The sequence below is a fragment of the Bos indicus genome, chromosome 28 (genome assembly GCF_029378745.1).
Source record: "Bos indicus isolate NIAB-ARS_2022 breed Sahiwal x Tharparkar chromosome 28, NIAB-ARS_B.indTharparkar_mat_pri_1.0, whole genome shotgun sequence".
In the NCBI taxonomy this organism is placed as follows: domain Eukaryota; kingdom Metazoa; phylum Chordata; class Mammalia; order Artiodactyla; family Bovidae; genus Bos; species Bos indicus.
In genome coordinates, this window is record NC_091787.1 from 30124166 (window position 1) to 30141169 (window position 17004).

Here is a 17004-nt window from a genome sequence, read left to right on the forward strand (position 1 = left end):
CTGAAGTGACTTAGCAGTAGCAGCAGCAGATGGCCTAGAGGGCCTAGTTAAAGGCAGTGCCAGTGGGATGTTGTGGGGGCTCCTGGCAGGTAAACTGTTGGCGAAAGCTAAGAACATGCAGTTATTACTAAGAATAGTGCTTATTGATGGAGAGAGAAGAATCACCTATGAAGATGAGGCTTCTGAATTTAAAGAGAGGACGATGGCTGTAATAGTTAAGGATACTCATCATTAGTATTTATTCTGGCAGCATAGTGTAACTAAATATTTTTGCTGACCAAAGAGCTAATCAATAATAATATATCAATAGAGTAGACAAAGTTTTATGAGTATCTTTTACTTTCATATCTGTGTTAGTGCATAAAACTTGTGGGTTGTCTAACAATAATAATTATAGGTTTGTGTTGGATGGCATCTGAATTATGAGACATGTAAAATTACTGACTAAAAAAAAACCCCAACAAAACCAGTCATTCAGAATCTTTCATCCTAGCATCCATTCCAGGAAAAAGACATTGCTAACATTTAAATTGCTAACAAAATAATAGTCCTAGTATGAGTCAGATAGTTTTTGGCTACAGACCAGTCCATCTTGTTAACATCTAATAGGAAAAGATAAAAATAAATGCTTACTTAAATAGTATTTTCATTATTTGAGAAGGGTGGTACAGTATTTACTGGCCTGGATACTAGTGTGTGTTTAGGAAATTAGCCATTTTAAAGCATTAGTGTTTTTTTTTTTTTTCTGAACTGCACCCAATTTTAATTTTAGGAGCACCTTACACGATATGGCATTTATCACAGATGATATATAAGTCCTCGAGCAGGTCTAGGAGAAAAACGCTTCCACCGCCAAACTGAGTTACTGATCATCCAGCATTAGTGTTTTTAACAGAGTTGATCTGTCATATTACAATGAAGTTGTTTAATAGCTTCTCAGTTATATACAGTGATGGAGAGGAAAATGATGTGAGTAGTCTAAACTCATTTGCTTTTGGAAATAATTGTATAGTTTTTACTTAACTTACTGTATGAAGACACCTTTTATGTGTTATTTTAAATTCTTTTGTCTCTTACCTCTTATATTAGCCGTGCTTGCTGCAGTGGGTTCCAACTAGGCCAGCTTGACAGCATCTCTCATCAGGGCCTATGTTATATAATTCTTGCAGTAAGGAACAGTAATTGGTATTTAAGTTCTTCCCCTTTTGTCCTTTATACAGGGAGCTCTAGATCAACATTTCACATATTCTTATCCATTTTTGTTCATAAGCAAAGGTTTTGTTGGATAAATAGATTTAGAAATGAGTTTAAACATGGTTATTGTGATTCATTGTTCTCATTTCCCACCATAATTCTTTGACTGTAGAAACCATGGGCCTAGAGAGGTTGCATTAATTTGATAATATTATTTCTACTAAATTTTCGAGTAGGGTGTAATAAACCATTTTGAGAGTGCAGGAGATATGCAAAGGACTGACTTCTTAAAAAGAAGTATCACTGTTATATTTCTTAAAACCAGGAGGGAACCAGTTGGGAGTGGAGAGACTGACATGGGGACAGGAGGATATTTTTTTGTGATGATGGAAATGTTTCGTGTTTTAATTTTTATGGTGGTTACATTACTGTCTATATTGAACTAAACACTTAGAAAGTGTGAATAAAAAGAAACAGCCAAGCAGCTCAATAATATTTTCCCTGTGCTTTTTTTTTTAAATAAATAAGAGATCTCTTCAAGAATATTAGAGATACTAAGGGAAATTTTCATGCAAAGATGGGCACAGTAAAGGACAGAAATGGTATGGGCCTAACAGAAGCAGAAGATATTAAGAAGAGGTGGCAAGAATACACTGAAGAACTGTACAGAAAAGATCTTCATGACTCAGATAGTCACGATGGTGTGATCACTCACCTAGAGCCAGACATCCTGGAATGCAAAGTCAAGTGGGCCTTAGGAAGCATCACTATAGACAAAGCTACTGGAGGTGATGGAATTCCAGTTGAGCTATTTCAAATCCTAAAACATGATGCTGTGAAAGTGCTGCACTCAATATGCCAGCAAATTTGGAAAACTCAACAGTGGCCACAGGACTGGAAAAAGTCAGTCTTCATTCCAGTCCCAAAGAAAGGCAATGCCAAAGAATGCTCAAACTACCGCACAATTGCACTCATCTCACACGCTAGTAAAGTAATGCTCAAAATTCTCCAAGCCATGCTTCAGCAATACATGAACCGTGAACTTCCAGATGTTCAAGCTGTATTTAGAAAAGGCAGAGCAAAAAAGCAAGAGAGTTCCAGAAAAACATGTACTTCTGCTTCATTGACTATGCCAAAGCCTTTGACTGTGTGGATCACAATAAAGTGTGGAAAATTCTGAAAGAGACGGGAATACCAGAGCAGCTGACCTGCCTCCTGAGAAATCTGTGTGCAGGTCAAGAAGCAACAGTTAGAACTGGACATGGAACAACAGACTGGTTCCAAATAGGGAAAGGAGTACATCAAGGCTGTATATTGTCACCCTGCTTATTTAACTTATATGCAGAGTACATCATGAGAAATGCTGGGCTGGAAGAAGCACAAGCTGGAATCAAGATTGCCAGGAGAAATATCAATAACCTCAGATATGCAGATGACACCACCCTTATGGTGGAAAGTGAAGAAGAATTAAAGAGTCTCTTGATGAAAGTGAAAGAGGAGAGTGAAAAAGTTGGCTTAAAACTCAACATTCAGAAAACGAAGATCATGGAATCTGGTCCCATCATTTCATGGGAAATAGATGGGGAAACAGTGGAAACAGTGTGAGACTGTATTTATTTGGGCTCCAAAATCACTGCAGATGGTGACTGCAGCCAGGAAATTAAAAGATGCTTGCTCCTTGGAAGAAAAGCTATGACCAACCTAAACAGCATATTAAAAAGCAGAGACATTACTTTGCCAGCATAGGTCCATGCAGTCAAAGCTATGTTTTTTCCAGGAGTCATGTATGGATGTGAGAGTTGGAATATAAAGAAAGATGAGTGCCCAAGAATTGATGCTTTTGAACTGTGGTGTTGGAGAAGACTCTTGAGAGTCCCCTGGACAGCAAGGAGATCCAACCAGTCCATCCTCAAGGAAATCGGTCCTGAAAATTCACTGGAAGGACTGATGCGGAAGCTGAAACTCCAGTACTTTGGTCATCTGATGCGAAGAACTGACTAATTGGAAAAGACCCTGATTCTGGGAAATATTGAAGGCAGGAGGAGAAGGGGGCGACAGAGGATGAGATGGTTGGATGGCATCACAGACTCAGTGGACATGAGTTTGAGTAAAGTTTGGGAGTTGGTGATGGACAGAGAGGCCTGGCGTGCTGTAGTCCATGGGTTCAGAAAGAATCGGACATGACTGAGTGAACTGAAGTGAAGTGAAGAGTTTTTATTGTCCAGGCAAGAATAGTGGAGTGGGTTGCCATTTCCTTCTCCAGGGGATCTTCCTGACCCAGGGATTGAACCCTGGTCTCCCTCATTGCAGGCAGGCGCTTTACCATCTGAGCCACCAGGGAAGCTCAATAATACACAAATTAGGCAGAGAAGTTCCTAATGAAATGATGGTCACATTTTACTGTGTCTGCCTGTTGATCCTTCATTTTCTAAGCATTTAATTTCTTTATTAGACTTTTGATTATAAATGCCAATGTGAATAAATAAATTCATTGTCTTTTATCCCTCCCTCATCAGCTTTCTTTAAATAGAAAAAGGGACAGATTTCCCCTTACTGCATATTCAACCATAGTTGCCCAATCTGTGATTTTACTTTAGTCTTCTAAATCATTTTAGACTGTAAGTGTAGGCTGTACTTTGTTCTCCTAAGGAAACTTTGGTGTATCAGTCCTATTGGTATTAATGATAATCTCCAAGTGGTGAGGATGGTAACTGGTTTGGAAGCAACTGGAAAAGAGCTTGAGCAAACTAGATGCCAGTGGGAAATTATGCAGAGGTGAGTTTTATTGCAGTAACTAGAAGAATGCCCCTCATCGAGGCTGACCCAGCTATGCCTCTAGTCCATTTCTTGCTGTCAGTTGGTATTTCTTGTGGTTCTCAGGGTTCTATCTTTCCCTTAGTTTTGAGCGGTACTGTAGTACTATGGAAAACAGACTTGCTCAAAGTCTGTTAAATGTAATTGAAAATTACACTGTCTATGACACAAAGGTCCCATTCTAGGCATTCACAGTTTTTCAGAGGTAAGCCTGTTGCTTGAATTTTTCCAGGACTTGCTCTGTGCTCTGTAATAAACTTTCATTAGTTAAGCGCAGACGGTAAAGCGTCTGCCTACAATGCGGGAGACCCAGGTTTGATCCCTGGGTCGGGAAGATCCCCTGGAGAAGGAAATGGCAACCCACTCCAGTACTCTTGCCTGGAAAATCCCAGGGACTGAGGAGCCTGGTAGGCTACAGTCCATGGGGTCGCAAAGAGTCGGATATGACTGAGCGACTTCATTTCACTTCACTTCACTTCATAGAGTTAAGTATTCATCAAGTTTGTTGAATATATAAAACTTTATTAAACCTTGAAAAAAAGAACATAGAATTTAATTAGCTTTAGTCATTAGCTATTAAATACTGTGGAAAAAAACCACATGATCTGGTTTCTTCTTTTGTTAGGTTTTATTTGGACCAATTTAAAAGTCATTGTCCTTTCTGAATGGCTTTGTGCTACCGCTAAAGTTTGTTCTACATGTATGTAATAGGCAAATCAAAGGTTTAATAATCTAGTATGTTAGGTTTATTTTCAGGGTAAGGTGAAGATATTTTTATATTTGTGTGCATTTTATACATCACCTTACTTTCAGAGATATTTCTAACTTTTGCTTGTATTGTGTATTTTTTTTTTTTTAGTGAAAATATTCTCTTTGGAATGGGAAATCCTCTTCTTGACATCTCTGCTGTAGTGGATAAGGATTTCCTTGATAAGTAAGTATTGAGCTCTTCATATTTACTATGTAAAACATACATCTAAGTAAAAACTGAAAATGTTAGAGTTGAATTTGCTGTTTAACATCTTCAGCTGAAGGAAAATTCAGGAAATTTAATCCTGATAATGGCAGGTGCAATATCATTATTATTGAGTAATTGACCACAATTTTCCCTGGGAAAACTTTGGTACTTTTGTTCATTCCTGTTGCAACTTTCACTTGAAGTTGATTCTGTTATTCTTTGCAAGGAAGAAGTATATGATTTAATTTCCACATTTTAAAGTTAACTGTCAACAAACTAAATCAGTAATGGTACCATACCATATGGGAGAAGGAATAGGATTAGAGAGAAAAAGAATATGTAGAACATAATTCAAACACTATGAATCTTCCCTATTTCCCCCAATAGTAACTTTTGATATTGTTAGTTTAGCTGAGAAATCATTTTATGTTTATTTATCTGTGGTCATTTGGTACGAGGGAAAAGTTAAGTACTAAAAAAGACTTAATAATGAGAAATTAATATCCCCTTTCTCTTAAACACCCCAAGTTCTATGCCCAGGGGCAACCACTTGTAGAAAATATTATTGATGCAAAATTTACTTAAAATTAAATTCATAATTTTAACTATTTTAAGGTGTACAATTCAGTGACTACTAGTACATTGGCAGTGTTGTACAACTGTCACCACAATCTAAACCCAGGACATTTCATCAGGTCAAAAGAAACTTGTATCCAGTAAGCGGTCATATCAGTATTCCCACCTGCCCTCCCCAGCTTGCCCCAGTCTACCAGTTTAGTTTGTTTCCATGGATTTGCCTATTCTGGATATTTTATTTCATATAAATGGAAGCATGCAATTAGTGGCCTTTTCTGTCTGGCTTATTTTACTTAACATGTTTTTCAAGGTTCTTCCATGTTGTAGCATGTATCAGTGCTTTATTCCTTAAGGCAGAATAATACTGCGTTGTTTGTATATACCACAGTTTATGCATTCATCAGTTGATGTAGACATTGGTTGATGGACACTTAGATTGTTTTGTCTTTTGACTATTATGAGGAAACCTGCTGTGAATATTTGTGTACAAGTTTTTGTAAGAATAGATATTTTCATTTCTTTTGGGTTTATATATTGGAGTGGAATTGCTAAGTCACATGGTAATTCTGTGTTTAGTTCTTTGAAGAACCATATGCTCACCAAAACTTGGTCTTTTCCCTTTTTAAAATTATAGCCATCCTAGGACTTCCCCAGACGTCCAGTGGTTAAGACTCCATGCTTTCTCTTCCGGGGTCACAGGTTCAATTCCTGATTGGGGATTGTAAATGGAGTCATTTTCTTAATTTCAATTTTGTTCATTGCTGATATGTAGAATACAGTTGATTTTGAGGAATAACCATTTTTAGCAAATTCTGTTTTTTAATGTCTTGGAGATTAACTCTTTATCTGTAGAAACTCAAGTGTCACAGGATCAGGCAAGGTTTATAATTGTGTGAATTTGGCTTATTGCAGTATAATAGGAAATAGGTTAGGGAGCCAAGGACAAACTGGAGAATGTGTCTTATCGTAAGACATTCAGATACAAATTTTAAAATACACTCTGCTAATCAGAAACACTCCTGCATACAATTATATTAATAGGTTTACTTCTGGTTACCTTGTACTTTTTAATGACATAATATTCATACATGAAAAAATTTTCTTGTATCAACTTTCAATGGAAACCCTTGACTTCTCCCTATATACAGTGAATTTACCAGTGCCCCTGTTCTTTCCTCTGTTTCTTCTCCTCTACTTTCTAAGTTTTGTTAACTTTCTACTTTAACTCCTGACTACTGCTCTAACTTTTAGCTTTATAAATTCTGTTTAATTATATTTTTATTTTAATATTAAGATTTATATGTTTTCATTCTGTTAGCTATCTATAATTACATTACCAGCTTTGAAGACAAAGTGGTAGTGAAGATTGAAAATCACTTATCCATACTTACACAGTCTCACTGTATTTATTCCTTTTTGCAGAATGAAATAGTGTGCTTAGAGTATAGGGTAGGTTTAATATTTGGAATGTAATTAGAGTGCTTAACTATATTAACAATAGAAAAAGAAAAATAATGTAATCATCTCAATAGACAGAAAAACCATTTGCCAAAACCACTATCTATTTCTGATACAGTTCTGTATAGGATTCTTAGAATAGAAGGGATCTTATTTATTTCTCATAAAAGTTTGGTTAGAGTAAAGCCTCATAACATAATTTCTAATGGGAAAGTCTTTATACTTTTCCCTAAGATCAGAGACAATTCAAGGATTTTGGCCCTTACCACTTCAGAATGTATACAGTGGTCCTGGAGATTCTATTCAGAGCAGTCAGTCAAGATGAAGTAAAAGACATCCAGCTTGCAAAGGAAGAAATAAGCTATTTTTATTTCCAAAAGGCATGATCATTTATGTAGAATAACTGATGGAATCTTCATAAAAGCTACTGCCTGATTTCGAGAATTATTTTAAAGTTATAGTAATCAAGCAGTGATGTCAGTGTAAAGTTTGATTGCATAGAATAGAATGTCCAGAAATAGCCTCACACATAAATGGATGACTGATTTTTGACAAAGGTGCAAGTCAGTTCAGTGGAGAAAGGATTGTCTTTTCAACAGGTAGTGCTGGAACAATTGAATATCAACATGCATAAAAAGGAAATTGTATTTTGTACCATATTTAAAATTAACTGATAGAGCTAAATTTCAGGCCTAAAAGTATAACACTTCTTTAGGATAATATAGCAGGAAATCTTCGTGACTGTGATTTAAACAAGAATTTCTTATATACAGAACACCAGAAGTCTGTTCTATTAAAGAAAAAAGTGATGAGCTGAACTTTTTCAAAATGAAAATTTTTACTATTGGGAAGATACTGTTAGAAGAATGAAAGGACAAACCGTAGGTTTGGAGAAAATGTTTGCAAAGCATATATCTGATAAAGAGCTACCAGTAAGAATATGTAATGAACTCTTAAAGCTCAGTCAGAAAAGAAACAGCCTAATAAAAATGGACAAGAAATTTGAACATTCAGCAAAGGTGTATGGGTGGCAAATAACCACATGAATAGGTACTCAGTCTCTTTCATTATTAGGGAAATGTAAATTAATGATACAGTGAAATACTTACATCCACACTTTTGTTAGAGTGGCTAAAATTTTAAAACTGAGCATACCAAATGTTGGCTAGTTAATGAAGGAACTGCAGCTTTCTTCTCATGGAAATATTAAAATGCTGCACTGAATTTCAGTCTAGAAAGTTAAACACACATCTATTTGATCCAGCCATTTCATTCTTAGATATTTACCCAAGAGAAAGTGAGAGTATGTATCCACACAAAGACGTGTTCACTAATGTTCATGGTAACTTTGTTTTTAATAGCTAGGACTTGGAAGTTACCTAAATGTCAACAGGTGAATCGTTAAACAGATTGTTTACCCATGCAGTGTAATATTAGTCAGAAATTAAAAAGGAATATTGTTTGGATGAAACTTAGAAAAATTGTTTTCATTGAAAGAAGCTAGACAAAAAAGAATACTGTATGATTTCGTTTATACTGAAATTATCGGGAATTCAGTTTATAGTGACACAAGGCAGATTGTTGGTTTCACGTGCATGTGCTGGGGTGTGTTGGAGGACAGGAAGGAGAGATTACAAAGAGACATGAGGGAGCTTTTAGGAGTGTGTTTATTATCTTAAATGTATAATGATTCCATGAGTATATATACATGTCTCAAAACTTACCAAATTGAATGCTTTAAATATGTAAGATGTATGTCAGTTACGTATCAGGAAAGCTTTATAAGTAAAACAAAATAGAGTCAACTGAACATGAACTTCAGGAGTTTGAAGGTAGAGCTCCTTTGCTTCGTGAGATGTTTTATTCAGGAAATCAACTAATTGATTGTCACTGTTTTAAAAATAATTCTAATAGCAAATAAAAATACAAAGTGAAAGTAAAAAATGTGAAATTTTATGACGTGTGTAACCAGTCTTAAATTGTTTTGATGAACATGTGCCTGAACATCTATGTAATAATGTAACTCAGATATATATATATATATATATATTTGTGTTTATGGGATAATACTATGTGTAGTCTTAGGTAATTGGCTTTTTTTTCACTCTATACTGTCTTTTTTAAGGTTCATGCAAATATGATCAGAATGATTATGATCTGGCAGCTGTGTGCTGACACTCTTGGCAACTCAAATAGCTTCTTTGTTTCACTAGCAGCTGATTCTAAATGGCCAGTTGAAGTCTTTTTTTTGGTGGGGGCGGGTTGTTTAATTTAACCTTGACTTTTGAAATCAGTACTTGGAGATAAAAAACAAGTTTTCGAACCCAAATCATAAAAAATGGAGCATTTCCTTTCTTATATCCCTGACCACTTCTTCCGAAATACGCTTGAATGTGTTCCTTATCATCTCAGAATATCATTAAAAGACTGTTTAACTTATGTTTTAGACCATGTTTAGATGAGTGTTTTTTATTTGTGCTGTGTAAAAATAAATAATCCAGGAATAATTTGCTAGGTACTATGATAAATGAATTAAATATGGACTTATCAGTATCTTACATTATAAAAATGAGGTACCTGTTAAAAGTCTTTTGATAAAGTATATTTGTGATTTTGATTTTTTAAAAAGTATTTGGGCTTTTCAATTTAAAAAAGCTTATCATTGTAAAACTAGTACTAGTTAAAAAGTAAACTAGTGCTGAAGATTTTTAAGGAAAAAGTCAGTTCTTTGCTGCATCTTCCATATCCCCTCTTCCCTTCTGCATAAGTGCTGTTTTTCCAGAAGAAACCATTTTATCTTTTTTCCCCCCAGGTATCTGCCTGTTTCTAAATAATGTGCTAATACTGTTTTATGTGACTTTTCATAAGGATGGTTGATTGGAGAGGCAAAGGATAAAAGTTCCTTTAAAGTCAGGAAAAGATACAAGAACATGTTTCCATTGAGATGGATTCTGGAGTAGAGGATACAGTAGCACTCTGTGTGGAGGGGCACCCTTGGTCTTCAAGTTGCTAGGAGAGTAGATGTCCAAATCTTGTTATTGAGTGAATGTGGAGAGGATTCCTTCTGAGCTTCTGAGAACTTAGCTTTTGCCATTCTTAACAGACTTTTTATATTCTCTTTCTTTTTTTTTTAATTGTTGGATAGTCTCTGATGATTAATTCTTACCTCCTTGCTGATCAGGTTCTAGTTACTTGTCAAAACCCCTGTGCATTCCTGAATGTTTCCTGGGAGAATAGGTGAATTGAAGGTTAAAGTCTCAAGCATACCCTAAGCTTAGGGCTTCCTGAGGTCTGTATCTCTAGCTATTTCTTGGTTTGTCAATTTTAGATATTGTGTATTGTCTCTGTTATGATAGCTAAGGATTTAGCTCTGTTTCACTTATATCATTTCCTCTATTTCATATTCCCCATTTTACTATATTACATTAAAATAAAGCTGAAAAATGGTACAAAGTGAGCCTATTTACAAATCAGAAATTGAGTCACAGAAGTAGAAGGCAAGTTTATGATTACCAAGGAGGAAAATGGGAGAGATGAGTTGGGAGATTGGGATTGATGTATACCCACTGCTATATGTAAAATAGATAACTAATAAGAGCCTACCATATAGCACAGGAAACTGTACTCAATACTTTATAATGACCTCTATGGCAATAGAATCTAAAAAAGAGTAGGTATATGTGTAACTGACTCACTTTATTGTATAGCAGAATGTAAAACAACACTGTAAATCAACCATACTCCAAGAAAAAATCAATAAAAATAAATCAGTAATCATTGTGAACAAAATTGCATACTGTGATTACTTACAAAACTTTTTGGTTTTCTTTCAGTGATTTATTATTGCATCATGTGTTCATTTGCATTGTTTTCTGAACACAGAGTTTCAGTAGACACTCTGTTAAGTCTGTCTTGGTCCTGTGAACCGCTTTTCCCCTTATCCCTCCTTCTCAGAATCAGTAAGTGTGTCAACCTCTTTTCCCTGGTGACGTCCATTCCTCAGTTCTCCATCTTTGTGGTCCAGACTGAACTGGTTGTGTTGCTAGACTTGTCTCTTTTTTTTCTCCTTTCAAATAGCAGTCTTCCTGGAACTTCCTTTTGACTTTCTCCTTTTCAATCTCTTGTTTCCTTCATCTCATATCTTCTTTATTGGTTTCCTCTGTGTGTGTGTGTATGTATAACCTCTCCTTCAGAGAAAAACTGCAGGAATACTTGTACAGTGGGTTTTTTTAATATTTGTATTTGTCTGACCTTTTAAATATTTTTCCCCTCACACCTTGTTGACTGGTTAGTATAGAGATTTCTTTGAGAATTTTGAAGGCATGTGCCATTGTCTTTCAGCACCCAGTGGATCTCTTTATATCACCAGTTTTTTCTCTGTGGAAGCTTTGAGAATTTTTTTTTTTGACCTTGGTGTTAGCAAATTATCGTTATATAACATTTTGTTCTTGTGTTATGGATGCGTTTTTGCCTTGTCTTTCTAAGCATATTAATTAGACTTGGTTTTGTTTGGTCTTGAATGTTTCACTTTTCTTTCCTACTTCATCTTTGTTCCTGTAGATTGCTCTTTTCTAATTGCTTATTGTGGTCTTCTTCACAGTGGAGAGTTTCCTCCAATATTAGGTGATTGTTGGCTGTCTGTTCTTATTTAAGGGTGAGACATTAAAGAAGTTTATTTTGTTTATTTGCAAAAGAATAAGAAAAAGTCCGGAAGGATATGTTCTAAACGTGGGCAGCCGTAGGAGGGTAGGTTGGCTAGGGTGGATACTTTTATTTATATTTTTGTAAAATCCTTAATTGTTTCTATGATTTTTTTTTTGAAGCTTTAATGAAGTTATTTACTGTTGTATAATAAGAGTTATCTATTGGTATGTAATACATTACCACAGAACTTGACTGCTTAAAATAACAAAGATTTATTGTTTCACATAGTATATGAGGGTGTGAATTTGAGCGTGTGGCATTGCTGGGGGGTTCTGGTTAGGGTCCCTGATTAAGTTGTAGTCAGTCTGTTGGCCTTCATGTCATCTTCTTTATTGGTTTCTTCTGTGTATGTGAGTATGTGATCATTTCAAGGCTCAACTGTGGTTTCCAAGCTCATTTGTATGGCTTGCCTCAGTTTCTTAAGAGCTCCTCACTCATAAACCTCTGAGTGTCCTAAAAACGTAGCAGCTGTTTGCCCTATTGCCAGTGATTTGAGAGAGAGTAATAGTCATTTTTCCTAGATGGAATCTTCCGTCTATTTTAAAACCTGTTCTTCGAAGCAACATCTTATCATTTTTTCCAGAAGCTTGCTGTTGGTCATACAAACCAAACCTGGTATAATGTGGGAGGGCACTGCATATGGGTTTGAAGACTAGGAAGCGGGGATCGTTGGGGGCCGGAAGGCAGACTGTGATAGCCAGCCTCCAAAATAGCTCCTGATGATCCTCCCTTCCTGGCTTTCCCTTGAGTAGTTCCCTTCTCCCACATTGCACCATGGCTGATCCATGTAACCAGTGGCATATGGCAGAGGTGATGATATGCTTCTTCAAAGTTATTCAGTCACTCAGTCATGTCTGACTCTTTGTGACCCCATGAACTGCAGCATGCCAGGCTTCCCTGACCTTCACCATCTCCCAGAGCTTGCTCAAACTCATGTTCATTGAGTCAGTGATGCCATCCAACCATCTCATCCTCTGTTGTCCCCTTCTCCTCCTGCCCTCAATCTTTCCCAGCATCAGGGTCTTGTCCAATGAGTCAGTTCTTTGCATCAGGTGGCCAAAGTATTGGAGCTTCAGCTTCAGTATCAGTTCTTCTGGTGAATATTCCGGGTTGATTTCCTTGTTGTTCAAGGGACTCCCAAGAGTCTTCTCTAGCACTGCAGTTCGAAAGCAGTTCTTCGGTGCTCATCCTTCTTTATGGTCCACCTCTCATATCTGTACATGACTACTGCAAAAACTATAGCTTTGACTATACAGACCTTTGTCGGCAAAAAGACGTCTCAGCTTTTGAATACGCTGTCTAGGTTTGTCATGGCTTTTCTTCCAGGGTGCAGGCGTCCTTTAATTTCATGGCTGCAGTCACTGTCCATAGTGGTTTTGGAGCCCAAGAAAATAAAGTCTGTCACCGTTTCCATTGTTTCCCCTTCTGTTTGCCGTGAAGTGATGGGACCGAATGCCATGACCTTAGTTTTCTGAATGTTGAGTTTTAAGTCAGCTTTCTCAATCTCCTTCACCTTCATCAAGAGGCTCTTTAGTTCCTCCTCACTTTCTGCCATTAGGGTAGTGTCATCTGCATATCTGATGTTATTGGCATTTCTTCTGGCTATCTTGATTCTAGCTTTAGTTTCATCCAGCCTGGCATTTAGCATGATGTGCTCTGCATATAGGGCTTCCTTTGTAGCTCAGTTGGTAAAGAATCTGCCTGCAATGCAGGAGACCTGGGTTTGATCCCTGGGTAGGGAAGATTCCCCTGGAGAAGGAAATGGCAACAACCTCCAGTATTCTGGCCTGGAGAATCCCATGGACAGAGAAGCCTGGCAGGCTACAGTCCTTGGGGTCATAAGAGTGGGACATGACTTGGTGACTGAGTACCACCACCACTCGGCATATAAATTAAATAAGCAGGGTGACAGTATATAGCCTTGACGTAGTTCAGTTCAGTCGCTTAGTTGTGTCTGACTCTTTGTGACCCCGTGGACTGCAGCATGCCAGGCTTCCCTGTCCATCACCAATTCCCGGAGCATGGTCACACAGATGTCCATCGAGTTGGTGATGCCATCCAACCATCTCATCCTCTGTCGTCCCCTTCTCCTCCTCCCTTCAATCTTTCCCACCCTCAGGGTCTTTTCCAGTGAGTCAACTCTTCACATCAGATGGCCAAAGTACTAGAGTTTCAGCTTCAGTATCAGTCCTTCCAGTGAATATTCAGGACTGATTTCCTTGAGGACGGACTGGTTGGATCTCCTTGCTGTCCAGGGGACTCTCCAGAGTCTTCTCCAACACCACAGTTCAAAAGCATCAATGCTTCGATGCTCAGCCTTCTTTATGGTCCAGTTCTCACATTCATACATGACTACTGGAAAAACCATAGCTTTGACTTTGTCGGCAAAGTAATGTCTCTACTTTTTAATATGCCTCCTAGGTCTTTTAATTCCTAGGTCTTTTAAGCGTCTTTTAATTTCATGACTGCAGTCACCATCTGCAGTGATTTTGGAGCCCCCCAAAATAAAGTCTGTTTCCATTGTTTCCCCATCTAGTTGCCAGAAAGTGATGGGACTGGATGCTTTTTTTTTTTTTTTTTTTTGAATGTTGAGTTTTAAGCCAACTTTTTCACTCTCCTCTTTCATTTTCATCAAGAGGCTCTTTAGTTCTTCTTCACTTTTCTGCTATAAGGGTGGTGTATCTGAAGTTATTCATATTTCTCCCAGCTGTCTTGATTCCAGCTTGTGCTTCATCCAGCGTATCATTTCATGTGATGTCCTCTGCATATAAGTTAAATAAGCAGGGAGGCAGTGTACAGTCTTGACGTACTCCTTTCCCAATTTGGAACCCGTTTGTTGTTCCATGTCCAGTTCTAACTGTTGCTTCTTGACTTGCATACAGATTTCTCATGAGGCAGGTCAGGTGGTCTGGTATTCCCATCTCTTTCAGAATTTTCCACTGTTTGTTGTGATCCATACAGTCAAAGGCTTTGGCATAGTTCATAAAGCTGAAGTAGATGTTTTTCTGGAACTCTCTTGCTTTTTCGATGATCCAGTGGATGTTGGCAATTTGATCTCTGGTTCCTCTGCCTTTTCTAAATCCAGCTTGAACATCTGGAACCTCGTGGTTCACGTACTGTTGAAGCCTGGCTTGGAGAATTTTGAGCATTACTTTGCTAGTGTGTGAGATGAGTGCAATTGCACAGTAGTTAGAACATTCTTTGGTGTTGCCTTTCTTTGGGATTGGAATGAAGCCTGACATTTTCCAGTCCTGTGACCACTGCTGAATTTTCCAAATTTGCTGGCATATTGAGTGCAGTATTTTCACAGCATCATCTTTCAGGATTGGAAATAGCTCAGCTGGAATTCCATCACCTCCGCTAGCTTTGTAGGATGCTTCCTAAGGCCCACTTGACTTCACACTCCAGGATGTGTGGCTCTAGGTGAGTGATGACACCATTGTGGTAATCTGAGTCATTAAGACCTTTTTTGTGCAGTTTTTCTGTGTAATCTCACCATCTCTTCTTAATATCTTATGCTCTTGTTAGGTTCATACTGTTTCTGTCCTTTATTGTGCCCATATTTGCATGGAATATTCCCTCAGTATCTCTAATTGCCTTGAAGAGCTCTTTAGTCTTTCCCATTTTGTTGTTTTCTTCTATTTCTTTGTTTTCTTCACTTAAGACTTTCTTATCTCTCCTGCTGTTCTTTGGAACTCTGTATTCAGATGGGTGTATCTTTCCTTTTCTCCTTTGGTTGTCTGAGGCCTCCTCAGACAAGCATTTTGCCTTGTTGCGTTTCTTTTTCTTAGGGATGGTTCTGGTCACCGCTTCTTGTACCATGTTACAAGCTTCAGTAGTCAATTGTAAAAATTGTCTTCCATTGTGGGTGCTTTCTTTTTTGTGCTCCAGTGTTCTCTCTCTCTCTCTCTCCCATACATTCAGACATCTTATGAGGGGCTCAAATGGCTGGAGATGGAGGCTACTTCCTCTGTCTCTGAGGAACTCGACATAACTAGTGAGGAACTGAGACTTGCCAACAATCATGTGATGTGCGTGAGCCTCAGAAGTGGATTCTCCATTCTCTTTTAAGCCCTGAGATGATTGCCATTCTGGCTGACAGCTTGACTGCAACCATGTGAGAGACCTTGAACCAGAAAAACTCAACTAAACTACTCCTGGATTCCTGACCCTCAGAAACTGTGTGGGATAATGACTTGTGTTTTAACCTGCCAGTTTTTGGGTGAATTTGTTACATAGGCAAAGAGCACCAATAAATAAAGCAAAAAAATTTTTTTCCAAACCCACACACATGCACACACCCATATCCCACATTCAAAACCACATTGGCATGTTGATATGTGTGGGTTCGAAACTGCCAGGTGGTGTTTTGGGGGCCTCCAAGGAGCTCCGGTTCTTTTTTTTTTTTTAATTTTATTTTATTTTTAAACTTTACAATATTGTATTAGTTTTGCCAAATATCGAAATGAATCCGCCACAGGTATACATGTGTTCCCCATCCTGAACCCTCCGCCCTCCTCCCTCCCCATACCATCCCTCTGGGTTGTCCCAGTGCACCAGCCCCAAGCATCCAGTATCGTGCATTGAACCTGGACTGGCAACTTGTTTCATACATGATATTATACATGTTTCACTGCCATTCTCCCAAATCTTCCCACCCTCTCCCTCTCCCACAGAGTCCATAAGACTGTTCTATACATCATTGTCTCTTTTGCTGTCTCGTACACAGGGTTATTGTTACCATCTTTCTAAATTCCATATATATGCGTTAGTATACTGTATTGATGTTTTTCTTTCTGGCTTACTTCACTCTGTATAATAGGCTCCAGTTTCATCCACCTCATTAGAACTGATTCAAATGTATTCTTTTTAATGGCTGAGTAATACTCCATTGTGTATATGTACCATAGCTTTCTTATCCATTCATCTGCTGATGGACATCTAGGTTGCTTCCATGTCCTGGCTATTATAAACAGTGCTGCCATGAACATTGGGGTACACGTGTCTCTTTCCCTTCTGGTTTCCTCAGTGTGTATGCCCAGTAGTGGGATTGCTGGGTCATAAGGCAGTTCTATTTCCAGTTTTTTAAGGAATCTCCACACTGTTCTCCATAGTGGCTGTACTAGTTTGTATTCCCACCAACAGTGTAAGAGGCTTCCCTTTTCTCCACACCCTCTCCAGCATTTATTGCTTGTAGACTTTTGGATTGCAGCCATTCTGATTGGCGTGAAATGGTACCTCATAGTGGTTTTGATTTGCTTTTCTCTGATAATGAGTGATGTTGAGCATCTTTTCATGTG

The 17004-nt window shown here is 37.8% G+C and overlaps 1 protein-coding gene across 6 annotated transcripts in view; it reads left to right on the forward strand.

The window, feature by feature from the left end:
* The window catches only part of ADK (adenosine kinase), a 550282-nt gene that overhangs the window by 40580 nt on the left and 492698 nt on the right, over positions 1 to 17004 (forward strand). For all 6 annotated transcript variants that reach the window (XM_070782218.1, XM_070782222.1, XM_070782221.1 and 3 more), the window contains exon 2: positions 4868 to 4942. In XM_070782218.1, coding sequence (XP_070638319.1) covers positions 4868 to 4942 — 75 coding nt within the window. The remainder of the gene's footprint in view (positions 1 to 4867; positions 4943 to 17004) is intronic.